General features: G+C 39.9%; 2 protein-coding genes across 11 annotated transcripts in view; one reads left to right on the top strand and one right to left on the bottom strand.

The window, feature by feature from the left end:
* LOC137297861 (uncharacterized) overlaps window positions 1-14,887 on the top strand; it is a 31,953-nt gene extending 17,066 nt beyond the window's left edge. The window contains exons 5-9 of one of the 4 annotated variants that reach the window (XR_010957705.1): window positions 5,853-5,936; window positions 6,752-6,862; window positions 9,470-9,589; window positions 11,806-12,019; window positions 12,551-14,887. Coding sequence is in view for 2 of the 4 variants with exons in the window: in XM_067829825.1 (XP_067685926.1) it covers window positions 5,853-5,936; window positions 6,752-6,862; window positions 9,470-9,589; window positions 11,806-11,960 (470 nt within the window). In the remaining 2 variants the exon portion in view is untranslated. Of the gene's footprint in view, window positions 1-5,852; window positions 5,937-6,751; window positions 6,863-9,469; window positions 9,590-11,805 lie in introns of all 4 variants that reach the window. The other 3 variants (XR_010957706.1, XM_067829825.1, XM_067829826.1) reach the window with 3 other exon arrangements.
* A 644-nt stretch (window positions 14,888-15,531) lies between these two features.
* LOC137299051 (MAGUK p55 subfamily member 7-like) overlaps window positions 15,532-19,778 on the bottom strand; it is a 147,854-nt gene continuing 143,607 nt past the window's right edge. For 4 of the 7 annotated variants that reach the window (XM_067831529.1, XM_067831533.1, XM_067831536.1 and 1 more), the window contains 2 exons: window positions 19,613-19,765; window positions 17,705-18,651 (listed from right to left, as the gene is read on the bottom strand). In XM_067831529.1, coding sequence (XP_067687630.1) covers window positions 18,472-18,651; window positions 19,613-19,765 — 333 coding nt within the window. In that variant the 3' untranslated portion in view covers window positions 17,705-18,471. Of the gene's footprint in view, window positions 18,652-19,612; window positions 19,766-19,778 lie in introns of all 7 variants that reach the window. The other 3 variants (XM_067831531.1, XM_067831532.1, XM_067831535.1) reach the window with 3 other exon arrangements.

Here is a 19,778-nt window from a genome sequence, read left to right as displayed (position 1 = left end):
GACTGTTGTGTGTGTATAAGTGAGGAGGGGTGTGTGTGTGCATGTGTGTGTATAAGTAAGGAGTGTCTGTGTGTATGTGAGTGGGGAGGGGTGTGTGTGCATGTGTGTGTATGAGTAAGGAGTGTCTGTGTGTATGAGTGGGGAGGGGTATGTGTGTGTCTGAGTAAGGAGTGTCTGTGTGTGTGTGTAAGCAGGGAGGGATATGTGTGTGCATGTGTGTATATCAGTAAGAAGAGAGTGTGCTTATGAGTGGGGAGAGGTGTGTGTGTGCATGTGTGTGTATCAGTAAGGAGTGTGTGTGTGTGTGTATGAGTGGGGAGGGGTGTGTGTGTGCATGTGTGTGTATCAGTAAGGCGTGAGTGTGTGTGTATGAGTGGGGAGGGGTGTGTGTGTGCATGTGTGTGTATCAGTAAGGCGTGAGTGTGTGTGTATGAGTGGGGAGGGGTGTGTGTGTGCATGTGTGTGTATCAGTAAGGAGTGAGTGTGTGTGTATGAGTGGGGAGGGGTGTGTGTGTGCATGTGTGTGTATCAGTAAGAAGTGTGTGTGTGTATGAGTGGGGACGGGTGTGTGTGCATGTGTGTGTATCAGTAAGGAGTGTTTGTGTGTATGAGTGGGGAGGGGCGTGTGTGTGCATGTATATGTATGTATCAGTAACGACGTGGTGTGTATGTGTCAGCATGGCTGTGTATGTGTGTATGTGTCAGCAGGGCTGTGTATGTGCATGTGTGTATGTGTCAGCAGGGCTGTGTGTGTGCATGTGTGTATGTGTCAGCAGGGCTGTGTGTGTGCATGTGTGTATGTGTCAGCAGGGCTGTGTATGTGTGTATGTGTCAGCAGGGCTGTGTAATTGTGTATGTGTCAGCAGGGCTGTGTGTGTGTGTGTGTATGTGTGTCAGTAGGAGTATGTTTGTTAACGTGTGTGTGTGCATGTGTGCTTGCACCTGCATGTGTCAATAATGCAACGCTGTCTGCATGAACTGAAGGTCACAAACATATGCATGATCTAACAGTGGTGCGACTAACAACCATATGTGCCCATGTAGCCAGTGCTCGTAGTTGTGTGTACCATTATCATAGTTTGTCCTAGTAACTCAGTCACAGGGCCTCAGTCATGGTGTCCTTTATCTGGTAGTCATGACAAATTTTGATGTAGTTGCACTGAATCCCACCCAGTTTTGCTATGATTTTGGTGGACGGTTGCTAGGAAGAATGAGGTATATATGGTGACCAGAGCATGCTCTTGAGATCGTTGTCTGTTTTCCAACAGATGTTGGGGTAAAGGGGTGATTGGGTTTGGAGAGTAGTAGAATATTGAACATTTTTACAGTTGATCAGACGTCAAATATCTTTTGAATAACCTTCAAATGAAAATCATGACGAATATATCTGCAGTAATATGCAAATGTGTGGCCTGTCCAGGCAAACTATTTCTTGTGCATTTTGGTAGACACAAAATGATACAATGATGTGTTGGGGTGAGTGGTAGATACAGAACAACACAATGATGTGTTAGGGTGAGTGGTAGATACAGAACAATACTATGATGTGTTAAGGTGAGTAGTAGATAAAGAACAACACAATGATGTGTTAGGGTGAGTGGTAGATACAGAACAATACAATGATGTGTGAGGGTGAGTGATAGATACAGAACAATACAATGATGTGTTAGGGTGAGTGGTAGATACATAACAATACAATGATGTGTTAAGGTGAGTTGTAGATACAGAACAATACAATCATAAGTGAGGGTGAGTCGTAGATACAGAATAATACGATCATGTGTTAGGGTGAGCGGTAGATACAGAACAATACAATGATGTGTTATGGTGAATGGTAGATACAGAACAATGCAATGATGGGTGAGTGGTAGATAGAGGACAATACAATGAGTGGTAGTAGATACAGAACTGTAAAATGGTGAGTTTGGGAGGAGTGTAGGTAGAGAACAATACAGTGAAGTAGAGTGGGTGGTAGATACAGAGCAATACAGTGATGAGTTTGGGTGGGCTGTAGATACAGAACAATACCATGATGAGTTATGGTGGGTGGTAGATACAGAACAATACAATAATGAGTTAGGATGGGTGGATGAGTTAAATGAACGCTGCCTAGAGTTGATGGCAGGTTAAGAATGGAGTATGGTTTTGTTAGAGGCTTGTACCGCACTATGGTGGAAAGTTCAAACTGCAGAATGCCTGCCTGTTTCTGCATGTGCAGATTATTGCCTTGTTTTATCATTTGAATTCTTGTTTCTGTTTTTCAACTATAGCATATGGTAAGTTATTTTCACACTGTAATGCTCCACAACTTAACATGTGTGATGTCTCATAAGTCTGCATTAACAATATAGCCTGCAAGTATAACCCTTATTACAGATAAAACTTTAATCATCTTGGTCATCAGTTTTTTATTTTGGAATAATCTATATTTTATGGAATAATCTATAGTCCTCAAGCTAATATCTATGACTGAATGCCACTCCAGTTATCTCTAGCTACCTACTTAATGATATACTCATCCTATTAAGTTGACTATCAAGTGTGTTTGCTGCTATGAAACCTGATGGAGCTTTACCATTCCTCCGTGCCAGCTCCTTGCTGTCTTATCCTGTATCATGTATCCCTGCATACTTAATGTCAACCCCACAAAACACTTATATACCATTTAACATTTGTATACTTCATCTCAACTCCAGCAAACACAGCATACCGTATCCCACCCCATTTAGCACCTGTATAGTTCATCAGTTATACTGTGTCCCACCCCCATCTAACACCTTTATACCTTATCCCACCCCCAGTATACACCTATTCTCCTTATCCCATCTAACACCTGTATACCTTATCTCACCCCCATCAAACACCTATATACCTTATCTCACCCCCATCTAACCCCTGTATACCTTATCTCAACCCCATCTAACATCTGTATACCTTATCCCATCCCCATCTAACACCTTTATACCTCACCCCACCCTAATGTAACACCTATATACCTTATCCCACCCCATCTAACACCTGTATACCTTATCCCACCCCATCTAACACCTTTATACCTCACCCCACCCTAATGTAACACCTATATACCTTATCAGGTGAGCATGTGCCTAATTGTCCATTGTCTTTTGTTCATTGTAAGCATTTCCTCCCAAGGAAGCACTGGACAAATGAAACTAAAACTGTACACCTTAGTCAGTTGATTGTCAGTAGCCATGACAAGGTCACCTACATGTCAAGAAATCATCTGGAATGTCCTAACTGTCTTTAAAAATGAAGCTAATGTTTTTAATGCTTTAACTGGAGACAGCTAGCTGCTTTGTTTTAGTATTCAATATTGCAGTATTTTTTTATGTAATTGTATTTATTATACAAAAATATTTGTATAACGCTGATATCCAGTTAGCCAGTTCAACTGCTAAAGGGCTAAAGGGTTTTTCCCCCGATCATTGGATGTCCATCACAACGGCACATCATGTTTTCAATCTTAACCCCCTGAAGATCATACAAATCTTGCAGCCAACTAGGCACACCGAGTTAATGTGGCTTTCCCATGGTTTTTTAGTACGGACATATTTTTGACACTGTCTCGGCTGCCTGGGTTCTTCCTGAATTTGTGCCATTTCTAAAAGCATGTTAAAGATATTTATAAACTCTGCTGTAATTATGTGACTTCTAAGTGTACGTAAAAGTGTAAACAAAGATAAAAAATGGTAAATCAGACTGTGAATTAAGGCCAATATGTTTTCAACCATTATACAGTCGTGCTATGTTCAGGTTGTTTTAGCTGTGTGACTACCAGCAGTCATTAGACTTATATGTCGTGCTAGTTGTTGTGACAATCCTGCTGTAGCTGCTGCTGCTGCTGCAGATCCTCACCTTTCCTTATGTAGCATGCAGCATGCATTGTTATACCAAATGTGTGGCTTGTTTGTCAGTTCAGTGTGTGTTTATTGTGTTGTAGCCATCAAGAATGAGTACTGTGAGTACACTAGATATGTGTGGGTATGTCTACATAGGCTGCATGTTTCTGCTTGTAGTGGTTGAATATCCAGGACACAGCTGGTGGAACACTTAATCCATGTCTGGACTGAGGACAGTCCTGAGCCATGACATTATGTTCTAGTTGCCGCCTGGCCTACTGACCCATGCAGTGTTGTTCTATGCCAGTAGATACAGATACAATGTATTTCAATACACTGTTCTGTGCCAGTAGATTCAGATACAATGTATTTCAATGTAGCACCTTCCTCAGTATGAGAGTTTGAGCTGGACTGAAGTACAGCATGTACACAAGCCGCTGTGTCACAAGTACATACCTTGACTTAACCCTAACCCTTAATAATTAGTTATAGTTGAACACTCAACATGCTTCCAAAGTTCTCTGCTTCTGATCAGAACTGCTACTTGGTATGCCATTGTGGATTGTTTCAAGACAAAAAGATGGACAGTTTGTTTCCATTTGTTTAGGAATATGACATATTTAATGTTATATATGACATATGTCAGATATGTAGAAGGTAATGTTTGTGTAGACTGTCAATAGTTTCATACGTGGTCTTGGTAATAATACATGGCAGAGATGACCAACCATTGGTTATCCTTAATGTGCTTAAATTCATAAGTTGTTTAGATTTTCATGTTTCTTTCTAACCCATCTGTTAATCTACCCTATTGTCATCAGGCTGACTCACTAATCCAGGAACAGATCTTTCAGAGTTTTCGTCCTCTGCTTCTTGTAGTGACCATACAAACACCACAGTGGATAAATTCACTTTCAATCTCAAAACCTTGTTTGTCTACAGGATAGATGATCACACATATTTATTGGTGGGGTGTGTTAAAGACCATTGTATGCAGTGTGTAGGAACACATGTTATTGGGTGGGTCTGTTAAGGATTATTCTATACAGGGTGTAGGAACACACGTTATTGGGTGGGTCTGTTAAGGACCATTGCATACAGGGTGTAGGAACACACGATATTCGTGGGGTCTGTTAGGGACCATTGTGTACAGGGTGTAGGAACACTTGTTATTGGTGGGGTCTGTTAGGGACCATTGTATACAGGGTGTAGGAACACTTGTTATTGGTGTGGTCAGTTAGGGACCATTGTATACAGGATGTAGGAACACACGATATTCGTGGGGTCAGTTAGGGACCATTGTATACAGGGTGTAGGAACACACGATATTCGTGGGGTCAGTTAGGGACCATCCTATACAGGGTGTAGGAACACACGATATTCGTGGGGTCTGTTAGGGACCATTCTATATAGCTTGTAGGAACACACTCTGGTGGGATTTGAAAAGGACTCATAAGCAGTAATACATGTTTTATGCAACATATGTCATATTTGGGATTTCACTTTCTCAGTAATTCAGGGTTAGCCTCCTAGCCCGCATGTGGAAGTCGTGGTGGTTGAGCGGGCTAGGCGGCTGACTTTGTCTGCTGGAGATTAGGTGCCTGACTCTGAGGGTGCGGGCTCAAATCCCAGATGGGACTCAACCAAAAAAGTACTAGAATTTGTACTTTACTGAGAAAGTGAAATCCCAAATATGACATATGTTGCATTTGACCACTTTCTAAAACTGGCATCGTGTAATCATACATGTTTTATGCTAATGAACTGTCAGTTCATAACACATAAAATCGTTTAACACTAATGTGATACTTACAGTAATATGGCAACACTGTAAAACAGCATATACAATATTATGCAATGTTTGCATCAATATAGTAACATTAAGTAACATTCACAACAATGTAGCAAGAATGTGTAATACTCACAACAATTTGTAACACTCACAATAACACAACAACGCCTACAAGGATAGCAACTGTGTTTGTGTTTCAGCCCCTGCCCCCACCATGACCTATGCAGCACCAGTGCAGCCTCCAGCCTCAGCAGCGGGCCCACCACCGGGTTACCCTGATGCAGGTTCGTACATCACTTGATCCTTTGTTTGTTTGTTGTTTAACATCACACTAAGCAATGTTCCAGACAATCCAGTGATCAATGGCATGAGCATTGATCTACACACTTGGATATGATGACATGTATCAACCAGTCGTTGCCTCTTACAACTCTTACACTACTGATTAAAGATTACATTTAACAGGATCTTTGCAGGTTTACTCAGGGCTCACTGAATGGGATGCAGCTATTGTTTTCTATATGTTTTGTTTCCTTTTCTGTCTGTTTCATGATAAGTTGTGCACAGTTCATAGATAGATTGTGATGTCAGAGGTTCAATGTAGACTGTCAAGTTGATAGGGACATCTGAAAATATTGCTGTGGTATTTTGTAACCATAGACCTCTGTTGCTGGATATTTAACTGTGTGAATTATACTATGCTGTTTAGATTATGTATGTTATTATGATACATTTGGTGTGCAATCATGTAAAGCAATTTGCTGTACAGAGTTACCTCCCTTGGATAGATCCAGCAATACTGGCTTTGAATCCAAGACTGACTAGAACTATCTAACTGTAATCACCATAGCACTACTCATAGGTTTCACTAAAGACTCGGACATTTCCCTTCCACATGAAGCTAACCTGCCATGATATAAATGAAATCTTCACAAAGCATTGAACCAAGCTGGCTGGCATTGAACCAAGGTGGCATTGAACCCAGCTGATACCCACTTAGAACTTCTAGCTGTGTGGTTGATAACTAAGGAATGTCATTCACCCACTTCAACTTGGGACTTAGGAATAGGATGTGATTATGCGGTTCATGACATCGCAGGTCAAGCTGCACCCCCACCCGGATACCCCCCTGTACCAGGCTACATCCCCCCGCCAGGGCAGCCATGTCCTCCAAACCAGCCACAATCGGGGTACTACCCCCCACCTCAAGGTAGTACCTGTGTCTCTCAGCTGTTGGTCCCTCCCCCAGGTGTGCATCATCACGTCACCGTAACAACATGCTCATTACTGTGGAAGATGATGGATCAGAAAGTTCCATAATGTAATTCTTAGAAAACGTAAAATTATAGTTTCAGCTTTTTAGCATCCAATATATGTATTTAGATGGTTGAATACGTGAAGATTTATCAAACTTGATATTTTCGAACTCAAACTTTTTGTGTTTATTTGGTAGTATATCTCTGCTGCCAGTATTAGTTAAAGCTCTCCAGTTTTCAGAAAGGCATCAAAAGATTATGTCTTTCTTAAGTCTGAAGTGATAATATGGCTACCACCAATATTTTGTGCTAGACTGATCAGTTTATATCTATCAGTTTGCGAAATGCAGGGTGCTGAGGTGATGATGAACAAAACTGGAAGTAGTTGTTAGTCTTCAGGTCCCAGAGTAGCTGGTGTCCAAGTTGGTGTTGGTATTGATGTTGTCCAAGCATGCTCAAGTCGGTGTTGGTGTTGATGTTGCCAAAGCATGCTCAAGTCAATGTTGGTAGTGATGTTGCCAAAGCATGCTCAAATCGGTGTTGGTAGTGATGTTGCCAAAGCATGCTCAAGTCGGTGTTGATGTTGCCAAAGCATGTCCAAGTTGGTGTTGGTATTGATGTTGCCAAAGCATGCTCAAGTCGATGTTGGTAGTGATGTTGCCAAAGCATGCTCAATTCGGTGTTGGTGTTGATGTTGCCAAAGCATGCTCAAGCTGGTGGTGTTGTTGATGTTGCTAATGCTTGCCCAAGTCAATGTTGGTAATGATGTTGCCAAAACATGCCCAAGTTGGTGTTGGTGTTGGTGTTGTCAACAACATGACAGTTTCACCCGTCAGCTGTCTCATGACATAACCATGGTTACCTGTCAGAATGCAAAGTCTTTGTTTAGTTGATCACAGTTGTGCTGCTTTCACTGCCTGATGCTACTTTAGCATAAGAAATATGAAACAGCATTAACATCATGACAGCTGTGGTAGTCTGTTTGGAGCATGGGTTATGTTGTGCTCAGGGACTAATCAGGTGTGAAGTGGGAATCTGATTCTGGGACTATTCAAGGGTGCAATTTGAATCTGATTCTGGGACAACTCAAGGGTGAAGTGGAAATCTTATTCAGGGACTACTCCAGTGTAAAGTGAGAATCTTATTCTGGGATTATTCAAGGTGAAGTGGGAATCTTATTCTGGGACTACTCAAGTGTGAAGTGGGAATGTGATTCTGGGACTACTCCAGTGTAAAGTGAGAATCTTATTCTGGGATAACTCAAGTGTAAAGTGGGAATCTTATTCTGGGGCTACTCAAGTGTAAAGTGGGAATCTTATTCTGGGACTATTTAAGTGTGAAGTAGGAATCTTATTCTGGGGCTACTCAAGTGTGAAGTGAGAATCTTATTCTGGGACAACTCAAGTGTGAAGTGGGAATCTTATTCTGGGGCTACTCAAGTGTAAAGTGGGGAATCTTATTCTGGGACTACTCAAGTGTAAAGTGAGAATCTTATTCTGGGACTACTCAAGTGTAAAGTGGGAATCTGATTCTGGGGCTACTCAAGTGTGAAATGGGAATCTTATTCTGGGACTTCTCCAGTGTAAAGTGGGCCATGTTATCACCGCAGTTCAGTTGTGGGAAACAAGCATGACTGACAAATATATGTAGACTTTCAGTTATCCTGGTGAGTATATTACTCAGTCTGAGGTATGTAGGTCAAGACAATGTCCTCCCCTCCAACTAAATGGCCTCAGCAACCAGGCTGTCAAATGCAGTTTAATCATTGTACCTGCCTTGCTTCATCCTCCAGTGGAGGACTCAGCCGCTGGGAAGTGGGAGGAATAGAGTTGTGCTCCTCGTGAGGAACTACTAGTGCTTTAGAAACTGAAGGTGGTAGTGTTACCCAACATAAGATTGTGGACCCTGCTTCATGGTTTACAGCAAGTCTTCCCATGAACTTTTGTAGTTACAAGAATGCCATTTAATATACTTAATGTAACAGAACATTGAAAGATCACTGTTTTCTTGTTAAGTTGTGTTAGTTATTAAAACATGTAATGAAGATTGTAAATACATTTTTTTTAACTGTCATTTTTTGTTTTGTTTTTGTTTTTCTGCCTCATTATAGCTTGTACAAAGAATACTTTGAATCACATAAAATAAGGGAGGTAACAGGTAACAATGTCACCTGCCCTGTGGTAGGGTGTGTATCAGGCTGCAGTAACAATGTCACCTGCCTTGTGGTAGGATGGGTGTCAAGATGCAGTTTGTGTTTTATTCAATTTTCAAGCTCACTCTTTGCTGAAGTACACTTCTGTTTCTTTTTTTATTTGATAATGATTTAAATCTTTGTCGGTAGACGTACTGGCATACTTTGTATTTCCCTTTTTGATGTTCACACAGACTGCAACTCACCAACATGTCGACATCTGTGTCAACTCCTTGTAGATTAGATTCATCGTTACAGAAAACAATATTTTAAATGCCCTTGTCAGCATAATCTTTATATAATGATTTTTAGAAGACTAGTTGTTGTGGTATCTCTTTAGTAATCTCTGGTGGTGAATATATATTTACAGAAGGCAAACCTGGCCTGCCCCCTGGTGAAGTGAATCAGGGAGGTATGCCCTACCCGCCTCAACCAGCTGGCATGTACCCACCCCCAGGAGGATATGGCACAGGTCCACCAGGATATGAAGGTATGTTAGACAGGTACCCAGAGATGACATCCAAAGGTTTGGGAACTAACATAGGGGAGGTCTACCAGGCTGTGAATGTATGTTAGACAGGTACCCAGAGATTACATCCAAAGGTTTAGGAACTAACATAGGGGAGGTCTACCAGGCTATGAATGTATGTTAGACAGGTACCCAGAGATGGCATCCAAAGGTTTAGGAACTAACATAGGGGAGGTCTACCAGGCTATGAATGTATGTTAGACAGGTACCCAGAGACGACATCCAAAGGTTTGGGAACTAACATAGGGGAGGTCTACCAGGCTATGAATGTATGTTAGACAGGTACCCAGAGACGACATCCAAAGGTTTGGGAACTAACATAGGGGAGGTCTACCAGGCTATGAATGTATGTTAGACAGGTACCCAGAGACGACATCCAAAGGTTTGGGAACTAACACAGGGGAGGTCTACATGTCTATGAATGTATGTCAGACGGGTACCCAGAGATGACATCCAAAGGTTTGGGAACTAACACAGGGGAGGTCTACATGTCTATGAATGTATGTCAGACGGGTACCCAGAGATGACATCCAAAGGTTTGGGAACTAACATAGGGGAGGTCTACCAGGCTGTGAATGTATGTTAGACAGGTACCCAGAGATGACATCCAAAGGTTTAGGAACTAACATAGGGGAGGTCTACCAGGCTATGAATGTATGTTAGACAGGTACCCAGAGATGACATCCAAAGGTTTGGGAACTAACATAGGGGAGGTCTACCAGGCTGTGAATGTATGTTAGACAGGTACCCAGAGATGACATCCAAAGGTTTAGGAACTAACATAGGGGAGGTCTACCAGGCTATGAATGTATGTTAGACAGGTACCCAGAGATGACATCCAAAGGTTTAGGAACTAACATAGGGGAGGTCTACCAGGCTATGAAGGTATGTTAGACAGGTACCCAGAGATGACATCCAAAGGTTTGGGAACTAACATAGGGGAGGTCTACCAGGCTATGAAGGTATGTTAGACAGGTACCCAGAGATGGCATCCAAAGGTTTAGGAACTAACATAGGGGAGGTCTACCAGGCTATGAATGTATGTTAGACAGGTACCCAGAGATGGCATCCAAAGGTTTAGGAACTAACATAGGGGAGGTCTACCAGGCTATGAATGTATGTTAGACAGGTACCCAGAGATGACATCCAAAGGTTTGGGAACTAACATAGGGGAGGTCTACCAGGATATGAAGGTATGTTAGACAGGTACCCAGAGATGACATCCAAACGTTTGGGAACTAATATAGGGGAGGTCTACCTGGCTATGAATGTATATTAGACAGGTACCCAGAGATGACATCCAAAGGTTTGGGAACTAACATGGTGGGTCATGTCATATGCTGCAATGAGTGGTCCTTGTTCATGCCAACATCGTTTTGGGTTCAAAGCTGTTGTTTCATGCAACAATGCTTCTTTGACTTTGTCCTTTATGGAATGCCATTCTACTGATCACCTGATCAATGTAGGATAATGCAACCAGTAAATGTGCATTGTGTAGGCAGTGAAGACTTGTGTCATCTTTTATCAGCTTCCACCAAATTCTGAGATGAAATTTTCAAATTTCAGCTGGTAAAATTACATGCCCCACATTAGTGCTAACTCAGTTTTCATGAAACAAATCTTCATTCGAACCATATGGTTCCACAAAGTGTCCACATGAACAGGTGTCTCTGGCTGAGATGTTAATGTATGCAAATAGATAGTTTCACAGGTATATATGGCTAGACATAGTTTATGCCATAATAATACCAAAATAAACATGTGCAAATGAGAAATATTCATTTCAAAGCTCTTTTCTTGTAGGATTCATATTTTGTATGATTGAATCACATGCTAACTATCCGAGCATCATTCAAGTTTGAAAATTTATGTAAAAGCTAAAATATAAGAAATTAGTGTTTTGTTTGACTGGATTGTTTGCATAACAACATAATTGTTTTTCAGTTCTGAAGTAAGTTAATGAAAGTCTTTGAGTAACTGTGAATCTCAGAATTTCCTTGGGACTGCTTTATGCTTAGATATGATTGACCTGTGGAGGATATCTGCTGTGTCTGAATGGACTTCCATCTTACAGCTTTCCTCATTCACCCACAGGATTAGTCTAACAGAAGAGTCAGAAACATCAAACCAATTACATCCATATTTGTCATTTATTTCTGTTGCGGTTGCTGTTTCAGCTGTGCCTACAGAATACCCACCACAGCCTCCACAGCCAGGGGCCTACCCCCAACCCACAGGCCCAGGAGGGTACCCACCACCCACCGGCCCAGGAGGGTATCCACCACCCACCGGCCCAGGGAGCTACCCACCACCCCAACCTTCAGGCTACTGAGGGGACACACCCACACAAATACAGATCTTGAGAGCTGGCCTTTTGTGTATATTTTGAAGGTATATGAACAACAGACCTGAGATTGACTAACTTTATACTTACTTTCATGTGTTCCTCTCTGCCAGGTAAATCGGGTTTCACAGATGGTTGTCCTCGAGATGGGGCAGGCTCTTAGTCAAGAGAGGTTGGGGGTCTGAGCCTTGAACACAGTGCAAGGATCAGGAACCAAAGTATATTCTGCTAAATGGTGTTTATTTATAGAACTTCTTTTGGACGAGTTATTATTGGAACATGGAAATTTGTGAAATTTAGAAGCATTTAGGGCATTTAGGGAGGCTGCTAATATGTAAGAAACTGACAGCTGTGTGGTCTGCCCATCATGAACTACTGAACGTATACCAAGTTTATAAGACAATCACTTGTGGCAGATAGTCCCACAATTCTTTCTGGGATGTTATTTAATGAAGGACTGTCATTAGCGTCCTCAACCTCCATAGTACACTTTTTGATGATTTTTTTCTAACTTGAATCAATGTCTGTGGGAAAATATTTGTTAATCCAAAATAAGAAATAGAACTTTCTCCCATCAGATCTGTTGAGGACAGCGAGCATGTCTGGAAAGTCTGGCTCCTCTTCGTGTGATGACGCACCTGTACCAGAATTAACTGATTTGCTTTTGATCAGATTGTTTAGTAACATTATTTTTGACAGACCTTTTGAAGAGTTTACAATCAGAAATGTTATTGCTCAACAGAAAAACAGTTTTGTAAGCATCATTATAAGAAATATTCAGTTTTCAGCATATATTTTGTGAAAAACAAAATTTTGTATTTTAACTTTTGTACCCATGTGTTATCATGAAGTTGAATGCATTGTCAAATTGAACACATCAACACTTGCTTCTGATGTATTGGCACAGGCACTTGACTAAGTACATCTGGTTACCATAGCTACTGTGGGCCCAGTGCATTGGTATAGGTTTGATGTAGTTACTGCACCTTACAAAATGCACTATTGTTTTTTGCCATAGTTACTGTATACAACATGTACACTGATGTGTATATAAAGTAAATATAAAATTATGTTTTGTGTATTAGCATTTTTACTTTAATATTTAGTTTATTAAAATACATCCTCTGGAAGTAAGATATGTGTCGGTAGAAGCAAGGTATTAAAATGAGGAAAAAGGAATATTGAGTTCATGGTGTGAGGTGAGACTGATTTGTAGGTTGCTGTAATAACTCATGAGTATGTTTGAATGGGCAACTACAGTTGCCAGCATCATCAATGAGCAATGATGTTTGCCAGCAGAATGTACTAACCACTAAAAGAGATTAAAATACTGATCCAGTTTGTAAATTCTAGTTTCTCCATGTAATGAGTGTTATATACACTATTCAAACAACTGAGTTTCAAATTCTATATTTGTTCTGGATGGTAATGCCTTGACACTGAAAAGTCTGCCAGGACGTGTACACAAAAGTGCTGATATTCAACATATAAAGTGCATGATTCTCAACTATTTATTGTTTATGTTAAATGGTGGTGTTTGTTATGAATATAATGTTCTGGACCTACACAGGCTGTATAGTGTTAACAGGTCTGTACAGGTGTAAATAATAGATATTAGTCAATACTCACCACTGTACTTTACCTGTTTTAAAACAAAATCTGCAATATTTAACTTACCTTCAATTGCCTAGCCATTACCCAAGTGTACTGTTATGCTTAGCAATGTGTTTTTATACAGGTGCTTGGTGTAGTTTTGTCACAAGGTAAATGTGTGGGGTTTTTATCTACTTTTAATGTTACATGTTCAATTCTTTTACACTTTCATCATACTCATTTTGTATATTAATTTAGTTTATCAGTAATTTGAACTTCTCCACAGATAAAATATGTTAGTGAAGCATTGAAAACTTTAGATTAAATATGTCCATTTTATACTCTGATATATTTTATGTTGTGCAACCTAGATCATAAATGTTAAACATGTCAAATGTACACAAAACCTTTACAAATGATGTTTCATTTGGATGTATTTACAATTTTTAATTATGTATGAAAAAAACAATGCAAATTGTCCATGTTATTATAGAGGTTTTTTTTATCAAAACCACCAAGCCATGTTATACTGAACTGTCCAACGTACTTAAATATCCCTCCATTCAGGGCATTCTAGAAAACCACCATCTATGGTCAGGTTCCTCAGAACAGGGTACAGTAATGTCGCATTAATCTGATGCTGTTCATTGCACAGCAAAATGAGGATGAGACTAAGTTACGTTTATTCAATTTGCTACCAACAAAAGCGTCAGATAAAGCCGATTGTCGGATAACAGATCTTTGATCAGTGTGACTTGACTGTATATGTTCAAGGGAGGTAACTCTATGGCCTCCTGGAAGTGACAGGCACCATTTTGTGTAAGGTGCCCAACAAGATGGTTTGAGATTTCTCTCTGTTTGTGAATGTATGATATCCTTGCACGATTACATTTTAATCACTATACAACTAGTGCAAAGTGATAATGTCGACGTATCATATTCATATTTCTGAGTTGATGGACAGGTATGTTCTTAAGGAATAACAGATGTAAATAAATAATTAAAACATTACAAAAATATATTTGGGTATCATCTTCAAAGTTGTTTCTTTAGGCCGAAGTTGATAAAACTAAAACAGTTGTTATCTTTTAATGAATATGATTTAATACTTAAATTTGGTGACCAGAAGTCATCATCAATTTTCACTTAATGTTGTGCTTTAAATTTTTTCCCCTGCTGTACATGTTGAATAAAAAAATTTATTCACCTTGCTGAATGTTGATTTTTGTAATTGCAGTAAGGTGTATTTGATTCTCTGCTGTGATAGTCCACATATTCTGTCTTGTATATTTTAGTATCTGAATAAAATTTTCCAACCTTCATTAAGACAGTAGTGTTTCTTGTCAGGGGTGTCACAAGACCATCTCTGATACAATATCAAACAGACTTGATTATTACAAATTCATTTTACTCAGATGAACTAAATGTTCCCCACAGAGATGTTGAGAACTGGGCTATTATTGGTCCAACTCACAAAAGGTGCCTTCACACTTCTTTCGAATTGACAGGAATCAAGGAGAATCAACCAGAAAAACAATATTTTCAAAATTTGAATGCTTTAGGGACAGAGTGTCAAAATGAACAATGCGCCTCCCAAATGCTGTCTGATGATTCTGTGACACCTTGCCATGAATCAGGGGTGTTCTGATGATGTCAGAGTTCATATGAAGAGCATTCTGGATGTTCTGACTGTACTCCAGGTGTATTTGAGGTAGATTCATACATTCCAACTTCAGTCGAAATATTCCATATAAAGAATATTCCACCTGAAGTCCACCAGCCACTGAGATACATTCTGACTCATTCCAAGTGTATTCACGACATTCTGGATCTCTAGTTAATAGTTGAATGCATTTGGAATGTTTTAAGAAGTTTTAAAATTCAGTTCAAATTTCCAGAAATGTGTATTCCGACAACATTCTGGCTCAGGTGTGATACGGTAATAATCCAGTGACGAGACACAAGATTTGACCTATCAGCAATTCTTTAATCAAGATTATCTCCACAAATGAAATGATCCGTACAGGATTGAGAGAAGGTGAGCAATACATGGAGAACATGTAAAATGTTCAATAGGAAATACTCTAATACATGACACTCTGAATACTATTGTATCAGGAAGTCAAGATTAAACTAGCCACATTTCTATTCCATAGTCCCATGAACTGATGTAATCCAGGAGACGACTGAAACCAGCAGAACACCGAAAGTGATTATTCATTAATGTTTGCCATAGTAAACATAGAGATATATTTGCACAGGAAACCACTGGACAAGAACTGATCTTCACCTTGATTCTCTTTCAAATTACAACTACACATTATTTAGAGGTGTCCTGTACACTGACAATAAACAATGACTGTGATTTATAGGTGTTGTAGAACCTACAAATAATAAAATAACACCATCATATGTTTGGTCCTTCGTCTTATCAATGTTCTATCATAACAAATATATTGACAAAACCAGAGAAGTGTGGTCACCCTGTGGATACAGTGTTCGCTCATCACACTGGAGGTCAGGGTTTCATTCCCCACTACGGTACGATGAGCGAAGACCATTTGTTGTGTCCTCTGCTCTGATATTGCTTGAATATTGCCAAACAACATAAAACTACACTCATTCACATATGTTTAACAAAATAACTTTCTTGATAATAGCAGAGATGTGCCCTTAGAGGCTGTGGTGTCAGTACATGGTGTGACCGCCATTTGTGTTGACAGACGAGCTGTATTGGCTTCACACCTACGGCACCAGTTGACAGAACACTACTTGTGGGTTATTCTTCCAAATCTCAACATACTGTGTTGGAAAATCAATGGTATATGACAAAATCATGATAGCTCTAAAATTTGTATTTAAAACCTGATGCCATGTGTTCAGTTTTAAGTCAGATTTAGAGCCACTATCATTTGGTTATATACCTCAGATTTTCCAACACAGAATGTTTGTCTCCTGATTAAGTTCAGAATACATACATATTTTCATTAAAATCTTCATATGAAGCATGGTCAGCATTTTTCCATTAGCTTATATAAGACAGCTATAAGTTCAAGTGTAAAGAGGGACATTGTCACGATCTCCTGTACAAGAATATGTAGGGAAGAGTAAATCTCAACACCAGTACCAGTAGAACACTGAATCACACATACTGAACCTCCACTCCAAGGCTTAAATTTTCAAAGCTCTCTTAGTGCTAAGATAGTCATAAGTTAACGCTAATGTTTGTCACTTATGACTATCTTAGCGCTATGACAGCTTCGAAAATTTAGGCCCAGGAGTATATGTGTGAAACATATTTTGTCTGATTAAGTACATGGAGGTATTTTGTTAACTTCCATTTTAACAAGAAAAACTAATATAACTTTTGAAACATAAAAGCACCAGCCTTAATGATACCTCTTGGTTCCATGGCAACAATTCTGCCCATTTCATGGCAGCCCTCTTGTCTAAATTTAGGTGTTGAACGCGACACTAAAACAAATTGAAAGTATAATATCAAAAGCTGTGTTGGACACATCTACTCCACGTGTGACACATGTCTTCCATCTACACACAGGCAACTCTTGTTGCTGCCAACAGAGCAGGGTACATATGACACATTCAGGAGAATGTCCAAACCAGACTGATCTGTTTTCCATGTCCCCCAGTTCAATCAGCACTCCTTAATAACCTTCAGACAATATGTACATAACCTTCATAAACTCTGTCAACAAACACTGAACAAAAACTGTCCATGTGTTCTAGAGCACATTACATGTTCATGTACAGAAAGCAGCAGTGACAGAAGGGTTTTACAATGGCCTTGTAACTAGTATTGACAGTCCTTTTAAATTTGTTCACCACCTCTCAATCTCTGAAAACAGATTAAGTTGTTTGATTTGTGATATATTTTTTAAGCACCCAGGAAGCCGATATTAACTGTAGACATTTGAAGATTGTTTTTACTAACAGTGGCAATATGCTCAACTTGTTTTATTCTGTTTCCATGTAGGAACCCCTTCTCCATCACCCAGACCCCTCCTAATCACCCCCTCCCCCATCACCACTATGTAAAGAATGGAGCATCCTGATAACGTTTTCCTCAAATACATGTGATTCCACTCTTGTGATACTTTTCAATGTCAGAAAATGAAATATTTTTTTCTCTCTTGTGAAAATAATGTACACAAACATAATGCAATTATTGCAGCACAAATGTTTACAAAAACACCCATAGATCCCCCTAAACAATTGTCCAGCAGTAGTTCTTGAGCCAGACCCATTACATCAGCCATAAACAATACAGTTGAAAGCACAATCACAATGGAACCCTTTGAGCTTGCTCCACTATATCTGTCAAACATCTGAACCAAGGAGAACATCTCATCCCTCCAATCTCTCTAGCACTATGTCATTTCCCTGTATATGTATACAATATGTCTTAAGTCTCCAACAATCCTGATCATTTGCCAGTCTGAACTGTTGCGTCCCTCCAACTCCATATACAGAAGGGTGATCCCCAGTGCTTGTTGGAGTCCAAGCTGTGAGACAGAACCTTGAAATATGCCCTATGCAGTCCAGGCTGTCTCTCACTTCCTGCACCATTTGTCAGAATGGCATTATAAGTTCCTGAAGAACAATGATCCAGTTCTGAAGTCTATTGTGGCTGGTTCTGGAGTCATGACCAGCTCTACCTTCATGAAGATCAATGACACAATGTTTCATTCATACAAATCTTGTGTAGACCAGAATTCCTGACTCTAGGGCTATCCTTCCAATCTGAGACACATTAAGTGGGTTCTGGAGTTGAGAGAACTGTCAGTCAAGTCAAGAGCAATGCTCACCCTCAGAAGAGCATTGACAAAGTTCTTGACAGTGTAACATCTTGTCAGATGGCTTGTCTCCAGGGACCACAGGGGATCTGTCACTGTCCTGACCAGCCAATGGGTACCCAGTGTGGCTCCGACTCAATTCTTGCAGCTGTTCGTATTAAGTCAGCAGATGCATTGCTTATGTTGTCATTGACTATCACATGGTCAAATAAATGTCCAAATCGCTCTTCTATCTTGTCCGAAGATTCCACCATTGCTTGTAGTTCCTCTTGCTGCAAAAGATTATAAAACCAATTCAAATAATATTTGTAAGTCTTCAACATGCTCTCTCTATGAAGTTTATTATTACAATACACCTGTACATTTTCATCTTTCCAACTCTTCACTGTCATCAGTAACTGGTAAGATAGGGCCTAAACCCATTGCAAACCCAAATTCTATGATATTCCATATGCCTAAAACAGTATGTTGGACACTATCAAATGCATTTCTTATGCATTTTTTCCTGGCACAAAGAGGCAGATCAATAAAATATGCCCTAGTGCACTCTGTGTGAAGATACCAGTCTAATTTACTTCCTGTTCACATGGATGAGACTCAAATAGTTCCAAAATTGGATAATAAGACTATCAAGTAGTATGCGAAGACAGTTAGTGGTATGTGAAGACAGGCAAGTGGTATGTGAAGACAGGCAGGTGATATGTGAAGACAGTCAATCGTATGTGAATGTACTAAAGAGTGGGGTTTATATCCTCTAAGTGAATGTCTGCCAACCCTTTCCACACATAACATTGCTAGTGGCAACAAAACATCCAGCACTTGGTTGTGATATAACAAGAAACTTGCGTTCAACAGCAATAGCTATATAACTGAAAAAAATCAACATTAATACCTACCTTAATCTAATAAATAAGAATCAATCGTGCTCAGTATTACAAGATGACAATCATTGTGCAGAAAGTCTTATAGACAGGAAATCTCATGGACAAGAATAATCAGGGTACATTTCAAATACCACTACTGAAGATGATCTTACTCTTAATTCGATATATAGGGGAAAGTGTATAGTGTTTTGAAACATCTTAACCATGGTGTATAAAAGTCACCAGTGCTCTGAGTAAAGGCTGTGAGAAGGTCAATATGTGAAGACGATCTTACATTTTCATAATCTGCAGAACTGTGCTAAAAAGTAACAAATGAAGCATAAAAATATGAACATGTAGACGATCTAACACTTAATCTCACTGTGAAGGGTTGTGTCACATCTCCATCTTTAGTGACACGAGCCTTCATGGCTCCGCGGGTGGCCTGTAGCATCTCCAAGGATGGGGGCTTGATGAAGATGATGAAAGGTTTGATGTCAGCTTGACGCAGGAACTTCAGGGCCTGGAGGTCAAGT

This window comes from Haliotis asinina, chromosome 10, assembly GCF_037392515.1.
Source record: "Haliotis asinina isolate JCU_RB_2024 chromosome 10, JCU_Hal_asi_v2, whole genome shotgun sequence".
Taxonomy (NCBI): Eukaryota; Metazoa; Mollusca; class Gastropoda; order Lepetellida; family Haliotidae; genus Haliotis; species Haliotis asinina.
The sequence above is the reverse complement of the archived record's forward strand: the minus strand, read 5'-3'. Positions and strand labels throughout refer to the sequence as shown.